General features: G+C 47.5%; 1 protein-coding gene across 1 annotated transcript; it reads right to left on the reverse strand.

Annotated features, from left to right (window-relative positions):
• Nucleotides 1-4965: 4965 nt before the first annotated feature.
• Nucleotides 4966-7260, reverse strand: LOC133110125 (zinc finger protein PLAGL2-like). Its single transcript, XM_061220004.1, has 2 exons — nt 7140-7260; nt 4966-6208 (listed from the first exon to the last, which is right to left on the reverse strand). The coding sequence occupies exon 2, from the start codon at nt 6202-6204 to the stop codon at nt 4966-4968; it is 1239 nt and encodes a 412-aa protein (XP_061075988.1). The 5' UTR covers nt 6205-6208; nt 7140-7260.
• Between the last annotated feature and the right edge of the window lie 6269 nt (nt 7261-13529).

Raw genomic sequence — 13529 nt, forward strand, 5'->3', positions numbered from 1 at the left:
CTGAGAACTGAGCCCAGAACAGGGGAACCGTTTCCCACGGGTCAAACGGAGATGTGTGTGTGAACGTCCGCGGCGCAAGTCCTCCGGTCCACGTCACCACTTACAGATCAGGCCTTTCATCAGTTCATCAGTCTCAAAGCAAAACCGACAAGTGCTTTCATTTGGGAAAATAAGCGCTTGAAAAACATTTAAAAAGAAAATAGAAAGAAGCTCTGCTAAGGAAATGCTAAGACGAGCAGTGTTACTCCAGGAAGCAAAAAAAAACAAAGGTCCTAGCAAAAAAAAAAAAAAACAATAATAATCACGAAGACAAATAAAAGCCACACAAAATGAAAGAAAATGCCACTGAGGTGTACATGTTCAGAAACGCAAAAGGATCAAAAGTGCAAAACGCTACGTCCTGCTGGTACCAACGCCATGCACACTGAAGCCCAGGGCCACAGAACAGGCCCGTCTCCCTCTGCCCCATCGGGGCCACAGAGCAGACCTGTCTCCCTCCGCCCCATCTGGGCCACAGCACAAAGTGCTGCATGTTACTTTCCATTCCTTTAAAATACCTTTTCATTTCAGTCTTTTCCTTTATTCCTCTATGCTTTTTTTTTCTTTAAATGTTTTCCTTCTTTGCAGAACGCGTGTGCTGCCGCAGCAGGGTTAAATGCTTGCTCCAACAGGGCAGTCTGAGAACTCGAGTCACAAGTCGAGCTGTTCAATCAAAATGTTTAAAGACACATCTAATGCAGTCAAAATAAATCACATGAGTTTCATTACCTAGGTCTGACAGGTGTATTCTTGTTAATGTTTTAATAAACGTCCCTGTCTTAACAAACAAGGTAGAAGCAGCCATTTCAAATGAATACATCTTTGTACAGTAATGCTATAAATAATCTAACTTTATGGGGCTATGTAACATAGCCACTAATCTCACTCTAGTTATTTCTCTCCAGCTTCTCTGTAATAAAATAAATGAGGTGATGTGTCGATTCAAGATCCTGTTTAAAACAAACAGATACACAATTCATAAAATCGTACGAGGAAATGAGTCGCTATCCCTGCCGGGTTTCATGTGCTTTGAATGTCAGAGAGCAGATTGTGTTCTCCCTGTCCCAGGTTTTATAGCTGGGATCAGTCACTGCGCTGGGCTCCCTGTCCCAGGTTTTATAGCTGGGATCAGTCACTGCGCTGTTCTCCCTGTCCCAGGTTTTATAGCTGGGATCAGTCACTGCGCTGGGCTCCCTGTCCCAGGTCTTATAGCTGGGATCAGTCACTGTGCTGGGATCAGTCACTGCGCTGGGATCAGTCACTGCGCTGGGCTCCCTGTCCCAGGTAGCCGGGTTCAGTCCAGAGCCCTGTGTAGGGTCACTGGGGTTCAGTCCAGAGCCCTGTGTAGGGTCACTGGGGTTCAGTCCAGAGCCCTGTGTAGGGTCACTGGGGTTCAGTCACTGCACCGTGCTGCACGGATGAGCCCCACCGCACCAGTGCCCACAGGGGGCGGGGGCTCCATGGGGCGACGCAGGACACCCAGCAGACTTCAGTCAGTTCAGGGTCCATGATTCGCCACTCTCTCTAGCGCCCCCTGCTGGGCCAATGGGAGCCCACGGACGGCACGCCGAGGCTACAGGAGAAAGGCCTTTCACCTCTACACGAGCTCGACTGCAGTCGGTGGTGTGGAAAGCAAGAGGGCTGTTGACAACCACCTTACACTCTCCCAAATCAGCTGTAGGGATCCAGCATGAATATGCGCCGGATGTTTCAAATTAGGATGGGAACTGGACATGTTCGGCCCCAATGTCGGGCACCGATCTGTACACAGAGCAGACAACGGCTCCCAACGGCTCTCCTATCACCCCCATGTCCCAGAGGTTCCCATCACAGGACTGCTGATTCAGGAAAGCAGCAGATTTTAGTATTACTTTAAGATGTTATGAAATTATACTTTTTGTATTTGTTGGAATAGCTGCTGTTTTTTTGCGGGTTCACCATCTGAAAATAAAATGTGGAGAGAGCTGTGGAACCTGCCTGACGGCCTGACGGTCTTATCCTCCTGTGGCATCCAGGCTTAAATAATGCACACCGTTAATGTACCATTAAAAGTATTCCCAAGGGTACCCGAACCTCAATCTCACGTAGTAATACATCTATTAAAATGTATATTTCCCCCAATTTCCACAGCTATTGGTGGCAGCTCCGGACTGCATGTACATACAAAAACTAACACAATAAACTTCTACTTCTGAATGGATTCTGTCTGGGGGGTGGAGTTAGCAAAACATGAATTAGCTTTGTGTCTATAATGTTACCAATACACTCACTCAATACACTCTCACTCACTCACTCACTCACTCACTCACTCTCTCTCTCTCTCTCTCTTACTCACTCTCACTCACTCACTCTCACACTCACTCTCTCACACACTCACTCACTCTCACAATCTCTCACACTCACCCTCTCTCACTCACTCACTCTCTCACACTCACTCACTCTCTCTCTCTCACTCTCACACTCTCACTCACTCTCTCACACTCACACTCACTCTCACAATCTCACACTCTCTCACACACTCACTCTCACTCACTCACTCACTCTCTCTTTCTCTCTCTCTCACACACACTCACTCTTTGTCTCTCTCACACACACACAGACTCACACACACACACACTGCTATTTATTAAAACAGTCTAAACAGACCTTCGTCGCTGTCTTGGTCTGACTGAAATAAGCACAAGATGTGACACAGCAGCCTGGCCACACGCCAGGTCAGATCAGCGGATGAGACCGAGACAGATTCTGTCCGAGCGGGACACTGCACCGGGGGAACTGCTGCACCTTAAAGGGAAACTACACCCTTAACATTACAGCCGGGTTAAAACATAATGAACGCATACACAGATGACGGCCAGGTTTAAGGTACAAGGGAGAGCATACTCATGGCATGCACTGGCCCAGAAAGACAGTGTTCTGGGTTAATATATACCACGATGTTTATCTGCACGACGCTAGTGATGTCCTTTCAATCTGTGGTGTGTGCATCAGTGGCTTTATACAGCAGGCTGAGGGTTGCTGACGTACCAAAACCTAACCTCTACTGCACACTTTTGGGAAATGACTAAATCTATTTTAATGAATCTATATATGCTTGACACAGTATTTGAATAAGAGGAGAATTATAATGCCATTTTTTACACTGCAAGATTTTTCTCAAATTCAATATATACTTTTTTTTTAAAATCTCCCTCAGTCTCTAGTCATATATGTCAGTGTTATCAGCATGTTTTTTAAATACAAAAAGAGCCTAAAATATAGATTTACCTACTTGTCAAACAAAATCTACCTATTAAACATCAAGGGGTGGGTAGTACATGACATCACCGGGGCTCACTGATCTAAGCCAATCACACGGTGTCTTTGTTCAAGCACCGCCCATTACCAGGAGTACTGTGATCACGAGGCACTGCTCTGCCATCACTGTGGCCAGCTCATCTTAGCCTGAACCAGTGTGAGTCTGTGTGAGTCTGTGTGAGTCCGTGTGAGTCCGTGTGAGTCAGTGTGAGTCTGTGTGAGTCAGTGTGAGTCTGTGTGAGTCCGTGTGAGTCTGTGTGAGTCCGTGTGAGTCAGTGTGAGTCAGTGTGAGTCTGTGTGAGTCAGTGTGAGTCCGTGTGAGTCAGTGTGAGTCAGTGTGAGTCAGTGTGAGTCAGTGTGAGTCTGTGTGAGTCTGTGTGAGTCTGTGTGAGTCCGTGTGAGTCCGTGTGAGTCTGGTGCCCACACCTCTCCCTACCGCCAGTCCTGCTGCTGTCAATGCTGTAGCACATTACCACAAATGCACTAATCACTTTTTAGAATTGAGTTAATTTGGTTTAAAAACTCAAAAGCGTGCACACACACACACACACACACACACACACAGCATCTGTCCTACAACTAAATCTCGTAAAATTTTACTCACTCACAAAGTGATGAGCCAATCGAATGGCTCATAAATCTCCACGTTTTGAAGGTGTTGTTTCTGAGTGTTGAGGGCTCAGCTCTTATTTTAGGTTAGTCTCTGTGAATTAATCTGGGTAAAAGTCCCGCTTTATACATCTTGGGACTGTCCTGTAATCTCTTCTTAGCCATCTGAAGCATGGTTGACATTATTTCATTCTTCAAGATAGAAACACGTATCCAGATTTTAAAACAAATTCAGCACTCTGGGCTGGTACGATGTATGGGGCAAATAACAAAGAATGGCATATTTGCTCAAAAACATTATCAATGTTAAGGACAAATCGCCACTGGCAGTCAGACCAAACCTCTCATGTAAGAGAATGAGGTGTGAAAAAGGGCGTCGTCTCTGCAAGCCATTACTCCATTCATGCACACACACACCCACACACACACACTCACTCACTCACTCATACACACAGTCACAGTCACAAACACACACACTCACTCACTCACACACACACACACACACACACAGAGACCCCCACACTGTCTCGCTGGTCTGTGATTCTCTGGAGAACAAGACAGACAAAAGTATACTGCCTCTCACAGCTCGTGTTAGGAGGAGAAAAGCAGTCGTCTCATAATCTACCCCAAACAAGACAACGTGAAGGGCATGATCTCTGTGCCGATAAACATTTTCCATCATGATATATTATTGGATAACATAATAATAATAATAATAATAATAATTGTTATTACTGTTGTTATTACTATTATTATTATTATTATTATTATTATTATGAATGATAATAGACAAGAACGGCCAAATTTCACAGCTGTTACTGTTACTGACTCCGACTGGTGGCGGGGAGGGGAATATCACAATCAAAGAACAGAATGCGAGTTTCTTCTCTTCTAAAGAAGGCTGGCGTCCTCCAGACCGGGCGAAAGGGACGTTTCCCGCCTTCACACTGCCGGTGTGTGAGCCTTCCTGAGGTTTGGTTCCCCCTAGTGGAGGGGAGGGGGCAGGAAGGGGTGGGGCTCTCACTGGAAGGCCTGGTGGAAGCGCGGCAGGGTGTGGCTGCTGAAGGCGTGGCCTGAGCGCTCCTGAGGCCGGCTTCGCAGGGAGGTGAGAGGGAGGGGCTCCGCACCGTGCGAGGCGGAGGAGGAGGACGAGGAGGCAGAGGAAGAGTTGGACGAGGTGCTGTAGCCTGCAGTGTGCCCTCCGGTGCTCAGGGGGGCGCTGTAGGCAGGTAGGCCGAGCGGGAGGAAGCTCAGCAGGTGCGACACGTCCATGTTGGCCATGCACAGCGACTCGGCCGTGGGGGCGGGGCTCTCTGCCTGCAGCCCGTGCGGTAGGTCCGAGGCGTGGGCGGAGCCAGGGGGCTCAGCCAATGGCGAGGCGGGGAGGCCGCTCTGCAGGTCCATCAGGAAGCTCTCCACTTCCAGCTTCAGGTACGAGGTAGATCCAGGCAGGCCCTGGGGCGGCGGGTGGGCCGGCGGAGAGTGCCCGGCGTGGAGGTGATGGGGGTGCCGGGGGTGCAGGTGCGGGTGGGGGTGGTGGAGCGGGTTCGAGGGCTCCATGTGGCAGCCCATTCCCAGAGAGCCCGCCATGAGGGGGTGGAAGGCCCCGCCCGGGGCGGGCGTGGCCTGCAGGTGGGGCCCGTAGAGGCCCATGTGGCCGTAGCCGCACACCACGGGGCTCAGCTCCTCCTTGACGGCCACGCCCGGGGGAGGGGGCGGCTCGGCGGCCCGAGACTCCGCCCCGCGCTTCAGCAGCTCCTGCGAGTGGCTCTTCTTGGCGTGCCGCGTCAGGTGGTCCTTGCGGCCGAAGCGCTGGGCGCAGAACTGGCACAGGAAGTCCTTGCGGCCCGTGTGCACCACCATGTGGCGGCGCACGTCCTTGCGCGTGTAGAAGCGCCGCTCGCAGTGGGCGCACGGGTGCTTCTTCTCCTTCGCCCCGCCGCCCCCCGCGGCCCCGGCCCCGCCCCCCGCCGCCGCGGCCCCGCCCGAGTGGCCCCGCAGGTGCTCCAGCAGGGCGGGCGTGGTCTCCAGGCGCAGCAGGCACACCTTGCAGGTGAGGTCGCCGCTGGCCGCCGCGTGCATGGCCGCGTGCCGCTTGTAGCCCAGCTTGGTGCTGTAGCTCTTGCCGCACTCGCCGCACCCGAAGGCCTCCTTGTTGGGGTCGTGCGTCTGCAGGTGGTTCTTCAGGTGGTCCTTGCGGTGGAACATCTTCGCGCAAACGGAGCACTGGTGGGTCTTCTGCAGGGAGTGTGTGGCCATGTGCCTGGGGGGGAGAGAGCAAGGCGGGGGGTCATGTCGCACGCTCATACCTGCTCACACTCGCACGCATATTTGTAATATACGCTGTGTGTTTACCTGAACTGTGTGTGTGTGTGTTTACCTGAACTGTGTGTGTTTATCTTAACAGTGTGTGTGTGTTTACCTGAACTATGTGTGTTTACCTCAACTGTGTGTGTGTGTTTACCTGAACTGTGTGTGTGTTTACCTGAGCAGTGCGTGTGTTTACCTGAACAGTGTGTGTGTTTACCTGAACAGTATGTGTGTTTACCTCAACTGTGTGTGTGTTTACCTGAACTGTGTGTGTTTATCTTAACAGTGTGTGTGTGTTTACCTCAACTGTGTGTGTTTATCTTAACAGTGTGTGTATGTTTACCTGAACTGTGTGTGTTTACCTGAGCAGTGCGTGTGTTTACCTGAGCAGTGTGTGTTTACCTGAGCAGTGTGTTTACCTCAACTGTGTGTGTGTGTTTAACTGAGCAGTGTGTGTGTTTACCTGAGCAGTGTGTGTGTTTACCTCAACTGTGTGTGTGTGTGTTTACCTGAACAGAGTGTATGTTTACCTGAGCTGTGTGTGTGTTTACCTCAGCAGTTTGTACTTGTAGCTGAACAGTGTGTGTGTTTACCTCAACAGTTTGTACTTGGAGCTGAACAGTGTGTGTGTTTATCTCAGTAGTTTGCACTTGGAGCTGAACAGTGTGTGTGTGTTTACCTCAGCAGTTTGTACTTGAGCTGAACAGTGTGTGTGTTTACCTGAGCTGTGTGTGTGTGTTTACCTCAGCAGTTTGTACTTGGAGCTGTGTGTGTGTGTGTTTACCTGAGCAGTTTGTACTTGGAGCTGAACAGTGTGTGTGTGTGTTTACCTCAGCAGTTTGTACTTGGAGCTGAACAATGTGTGTGTGTGTGTGTGTGTTTACCTCAGCAGTTTGTACTTGGAGCTGAAGGCTTTCTCACAGACTGGGTAGGGGCAGAGCAGGGGCCTGCAGGCAGGGCGGCGGAGCTTATCCTGCCTGTCCCGCCCGGAGCTCAGACCACCGAGACACCCCCAGCCCTTACACCCACTGCCGATCCTCTCCCTCTCCCTCTCCCAATCACCGTCTTCCCCTCTCTCCCTGTCCCAATTCCTCTCTATCTCCTCTATCCCTCGCTCACAATCTCCCTCTCTCTCTCTTTCCCGGTCCCTCTCTATCTCTCCAGCCGATCGGCGCTGCCCGGCTGCGGCTCCTCGTCGGCTGCTCTCCGGTATCACTGTGGTACTCTGGCGCGGGTCATGAGCGGCGACAGCTGTCATGGCAACCCCAGGGTACCAGGGCCATGAGTGGGTGGGCGTGGCTCCCCGGCCCTCGAGGCTCTGACTGGGCGGGGCCAGGAGTGTGGCAGTGACAGGGGCTCAGTTACGGTGGCCAGTGTCCAAATCTGCAAAGCCAAAATAAAACCATGAGAGCAGTGCGGGGGGGGCAGGAGGAGGGCCATGCACAGACAGGCGTGTCAGTCGTCTACCTCCCGCATCATCGCTGCGGCTCTTATCAGATGAGCGCCATGAACACTACATCCTCCGCTGAATCGGACACTATTTTATAAAGAACGGAACTGACAAACGTAGGAATGGGCGAGGAATGCTAAATCTCCCCAGACCAGGGTACAGCAGGGCAGGGCGGGGTGGGGTGGGGCGGGGCAGGGCAGGGCGGGGCGGGCGGGGCAGGGCGGGGCGGAGCAGGGGGGGTGATCCTACCTTCTGTGTGTTCGCAGCGCTGAAGGGAGGTGTTTGTCGCCCCCACAGTGACGGAGGACAGCAGGGCCACAGGGTTGCGGTCCATCTCCACCGCTCTGCAGAGAAGCACGGCGAGACTCAGTCACAATCCCCCCTTTTCACAAGGCTTGGAACCCAGAGGTTGCTTCTGAATTGCTTCAGTACACGTCCAGCTAAATTGTATATAAAGAGTATTATATGGGGGCACGTCTCTCTAGATAAGAGATGCCAAAAAGATGCCTAAATGATGCCTAATTGCCAAAGAAAATTTCAATGTAATTGTCAATGTAAAGGAGGGGTGCACAACTCCAGGCCTCGACTATCGGTCTGCGCAGTGGCTTTTTGTTCCTGCCTTGTTTTCAATTTGCTCTATAAAATACCCTGGTTCAAGCCTGTACTTGAGCACAGTAAAATCATTATGATACACTTGCATTCTGCAGCTGTAGCCAGTACTCATACACATGTCAGATAAGATCTGAATGAGTCAATTAAATAATTAAGACCAGAAGTTGGCACAAAATCCTGAAACGGATCAACCCATTTGTTCACCCCTGATGTAAAGTGTTCTCAGAATGGCTTAGAAAGTATGTGCGTCCCTGTGGGTGGGGTTTCACATGTCTGTCTTCCCCTTAGTGGTGGAGATGAGTCATGCAGCGTCCTGTTCACTTCCTTATTTCCTGTGGTAACTACCTGCACCACAAACAGACCGCTACGACAAAAAGGGGTGAAAGAATGGCGAAGAAGATTCTCACTGTTTTGGTGCCTTGTTTTAATTTCTCAAGACAGTTGTAATCTACTGATTTTTGGTACTAAAGCTGTGCTAATTAGCCTCCGTGGCTAATTCTGGCACGGATACAAACACGGTAGTAATGTGCCCCAGTCAAACACACTAAACCGTGGGAGGAGCAGGGGCTCCTACAGCCATCCAAACCCAGCCGTGTGGCCCACAGGCCTTTCGGCAGGCTGTCGGGTAGTGTATCCATAACGACACGCTACAATCAATCAGTATTATGACAAACAACGCCCCCCTCTGGTTGGGCCGGTACCCGCAGAGTGGAAAGAAATGGCGATCGGCTGGCTGACATGTTCTGCAGGAGGTGCGCGCCACACCGCCGTCTCCCAAACAAACAAAGGGTGCTGTGGAGATGAAGGGAGTCGCCAGAAACAGGAAGTGAGGGGAGAGAAATGACCGACAAAAGGCTTACCATGGTGACAGCGGGCTGACACGTGGAGAGTGTTTGAGTTTTGATAGAACCAAGTGAAAAGCAGGGAACAGGAATATATGGGTGTGTGTGTGTGTGTGTGTTAATCTATACATGTATACACACTACACACACAGACACACAGTCTACAAATGTACATAAATAGGGAGATAGATCCCCGTAAGAATCCGGCCCATGAGAGATCTGGGAATTCGGAATCCCTTATCTACTGCAAAAACCATCACCATCATGTTTCTGTGAAGCTGATTAAAAGATTGACTTGCCTTCACACATCAAATGATTCTGGCAAATGGCAACCACTATTTTCTGTGTCTCAGCAAAGCTAAACGCAAGCTCAAAAAACTGCAACCCGCGACTCTATTTTTGTAGTGATTGATGAGCAAACTAATCCTAAGGGGCCGGTTCTGAGTGGACCTGCCCACCCTGAGCAGGACACGCAGTGCAGTATCCAACACAGCGGACTGCTGGACCGCTGGACCGCAGGCAGGGGAGAGGCGGCTGGTAGCACCAGCTTCCCAGGGCGTTAGCCTGCTAGCCTGCACTCTCCTAATCTGTCAGGACTCGGGACAGAGGAACCAAGAGCAGACTCAGGGGTAACGTGAAAAGGCAGGTTTTATTAATAGGGGGCAGATCCAAAACGCAATCCTGACACAGGCAGTGGTCGAAATCAAGGCAGATGGGTACATACGGGACAAACCAGAAAGTAATCGAGTTCAAAAACCAGGAAAAAGTCCAAACAAGCAAAGGTACAAATCCAAAAAAAGAGTCCAAAAACCAGGCAGAGATCGCAAACCAGAAAATTGAAAAACTGATATACAGACAAACAGGACGGCGCAAACGGAACCATGAAGTACAGGCGAGAGCTCGGAAACGGAGAGAGACAAACTAGCAACAAGAACTGAAAAAAGACAGCCTTAAATAGAACACAGATTATTAACAGCCAACGAGAAACAGGTGAACTGAATGACCAGAGACAGGAAGAAAGGACATATAAGGGGTGGGGAGGCGGAGACACAAAATGGAACACAGGTGGAACAAATGAGTGAGGGAATGAAACTGAAAACAGACTACGGTAAGCACAGAGGGAACAAATACCCAGAAAAGCTAAAAACAGATACAGAAGAACCTGACATAATCTGAAGGAGAATATTACAGATATGGGATGATTTGCCACTCCCAAAAACCAAAAGCAAAGTAATTGTGGGCTGGTTCAGAGTACTTTGTTCAGCCAGTACTCTCATTCTGTATCACATAATGAGAATAACCCTGAGAAAAACTGCTGAAATTAGGAGGTTTTCCGAGCTGGGGTTTCCCTGACTAGGAAATGACAAAAGAGTCAATTTCCAGTAAAATACATTTACTCTCATGTTTCAGTGTTTTTTATTAAGTAATCAATTTTTTTTCTTCTAAAAACCATAGGAGCCAAAATTATTAGTCATCTCTAAAAAATATTGGAAGTGAAATCAAACAAAGTGAAATTGGCAATACATTTTTACTTCATTTAGTTAATCTCAACCTAAAGGAACTACACTGTGTCATTATATCACTTCCTGTTTGAAAATTAGGTAACAAGTAAAATCCCTTTGTCACCCATAAGAAATTGACCATCACGAGTCTGGTAATGGGAACAAAAAAAACACATAAACAGTACCATGCCATTCAAAAATGAGTAAAACATATGGAAAGGTTGCAAACTTGCCAGGAGGACGCAAGTGCATATTGTCCACACAGACGGAAAGGACGATGGTGAGGGAGGCCATAAATTATCCAAGGATCACAGTTTAAGTATCGCAGAGATTGGTTGCATCTTGGGGTCACCAAGTCTAAAAAAGAACCATAAAATGGCACAAACACAGCCCATACTGGGCACAATTAACAAAACCATCTGGAGTTTGCCAAACTGCATTGGACTTACGACTGAAAGAGAGTGCTGTGATCAGAGCAACATTTTACATTTTGGCCACACACACCATCAACATGTTTGGCGGCAAAATGCAATGCATACAAGGAGAAGCACCTCATATCTACTGCCAAATATGGAGGTGGGTCATTGATATTTTGGAGATGTTTTGCTGCCAGTGGTCTAGGGGCACTATTTTAGATTAATAGCAATGGCAATTTGACAAAGTACCAGAACATTTTTGAAGACAAGCTGGCTGTCTCTGCAAGGAAACTGAGACTTGGTTGTAGGTAAATTGTCCAGCAGGACAAATGACTCCAAACACACATCACAATCCACACAGAAATGATGTGAAATGTGAAAACAACATCAATGTGCATCCAACATTGAAGCATCAGAATAAATGTATTGAAATAAAAGTATATAGTTTTCCTATATGTTTGAACATAACACATAGATTATTATCTGTGTTGTTTACTAAATACAGTGTTTTTTCTTTGTTTTTTATCAAGGGTGCCAATAATTCGGGAGCCCAATGTACATATGATTAAATCCCTGAAAAATATCTTCATTTAATGAACAGACAACACACCAACGGGAAAATGACGAATACAGCCGGGTGTTTAATGTTGCAGGTCTACGCCAAAAGCCGTTATTTACACTGGAAGATACCACTTCCATTTCCTTATTCAGCACCTCGAGGCTGTGGCGGTGGGCTGCGCTCTACTGAAGGAGACATTTTAAAGTATTTGTAAGGCTGCTCCAACGAATAGATATTCTTCCTACGATCTCTGTTCAAATCTTTTTAATGCGTCTTATTCTCCTTTGCGACCAAGACCGAGTAGTGCGTTAAGTAGCATGACGATTCCATCTGCTGTGCAATAGTAAAGAATAGGCTACATCTGCATATTTCGACAATAGACTCGACTGATAAAACTCTCACCTGATCAAAATAAATCTATAGCCTAGGCTGCTTGTGATTTTCCAGTCGGTTTTCGCACTCAGATAAACTACAGGTGTTACTGTCAGATTCATTTCCTGACAATGTGACATTGCGATAAATTGGTAAGGAGTTTGGTATACGTTTACCGTTACCGCTGACACGTTTACCTCTAATCGCTGAATCGACGCAGTTTTTTGTCGCCAGATTAGCCTACTGGTTGATTATCTGTAGGAATTATATACTGTAAGATAATGGACATACGCTATAAGAAAGTTAGCTTCGCTGTCAATGTGTTTTCCTTGGTGCAAAAGTGGTTTCAGTTACAAAGAAACTGCCTATTAGCTGAAATACTGAATGAAAACAAGCCATCAAAATAAGATCAGTGTGAGCGCGTGTGATTTCCTATTAGGCTAATATTTCAGTTTAACATCTCCCACACAAAATAACTGAAATGTTTCCAAACAAAACTGTAAATACGTTTTTATGTACGTTACAGTGTAGTTTTCCATTAATTTTAAAGCTTTATTCGCCACCTGAAAAAGCACATCATATCCAGGTAGGCATTTAGGTCTTTACAGATAATGTAGCTACAAACCAACACGTGAAGCACAAGCTAAATCAATCTGAATCAACACGTGAAAATCAGATCACTGAAAAATTGATTAACCACCAAAAGGAGCTTGTGCTTTGGAGTACAGACCGGTTTAAAATGTTTAAAATTACACCAAGGAAGTTAAATTTTCATAAAATTTTGCTGATAGGCCCAATGCACGAAATCGTGCAAGAAAATATATAGTTTTTGTGATGACCGTACTGTGATATTTTTCCACAGAATCAATAGGCTATAGGCTACTACTGCAACAGATTAACTTCACAAACTCCAACAATTAAATAAAACCAGACTAAACCGTTTCAGATTAAGAAATTTAAAAAATCTCAAACATAGCATCATTTTAAACCACGAGATGTTTATTGAAAAGCTCTGAGCGAATAGACGACCACGTAATTACAATTAAATGATTAAATGTTTTTAAATACCTCGACTGCTGACGTAAAACTACACATCCGACCACAATAAAAACAAATAACTGCTCAACGCATTTTCAGAGACGTCAACAGCAGATTGGGCTATTGATTCAAAGCGGATATATCAACTAGATTGTTGATATCTCGCTGTTTAAAACCGTGCACATATCAGAAAGCTCGGCTACGCTGGAGGAACTGGCGAAAAAAAGAAACTGAAGCCCACCAAAAAACTTTCCAGCACCGCACTGGTCAATTTCCGAAGAACCGGGTAGCATTCCGTGTCCGATCTCATGCAAACCTACCGTAGCAGTTCCCACTGCACCTTTTCCGGTATTTCTTGTGCGATTCTGTTGTTGTATTATATTTTAATAATTTTTTAAAATAATATTTATAATTTTGGGGCCTGAGTGTTTCTCTCTCCTCAGACAGCAGCGCTAGAGTTGTGGTGCGCGTGCATTGTGGGAG

The sequence above is a fragment of the Conger conger genome, chromosome 14 (genome assembly GCF_963514075.1).
Source record: "Conger conger chromosome 14, fConCon1.1, whole genome shotgun sequence".
In the NCBI taxonomy this organism is placed as follows: domain Eukaryota; kingdom Metazoa; phylum Chordata; class Actinopteri; order Anguilliformes; family Congridae; genus Conger; species Conger conger.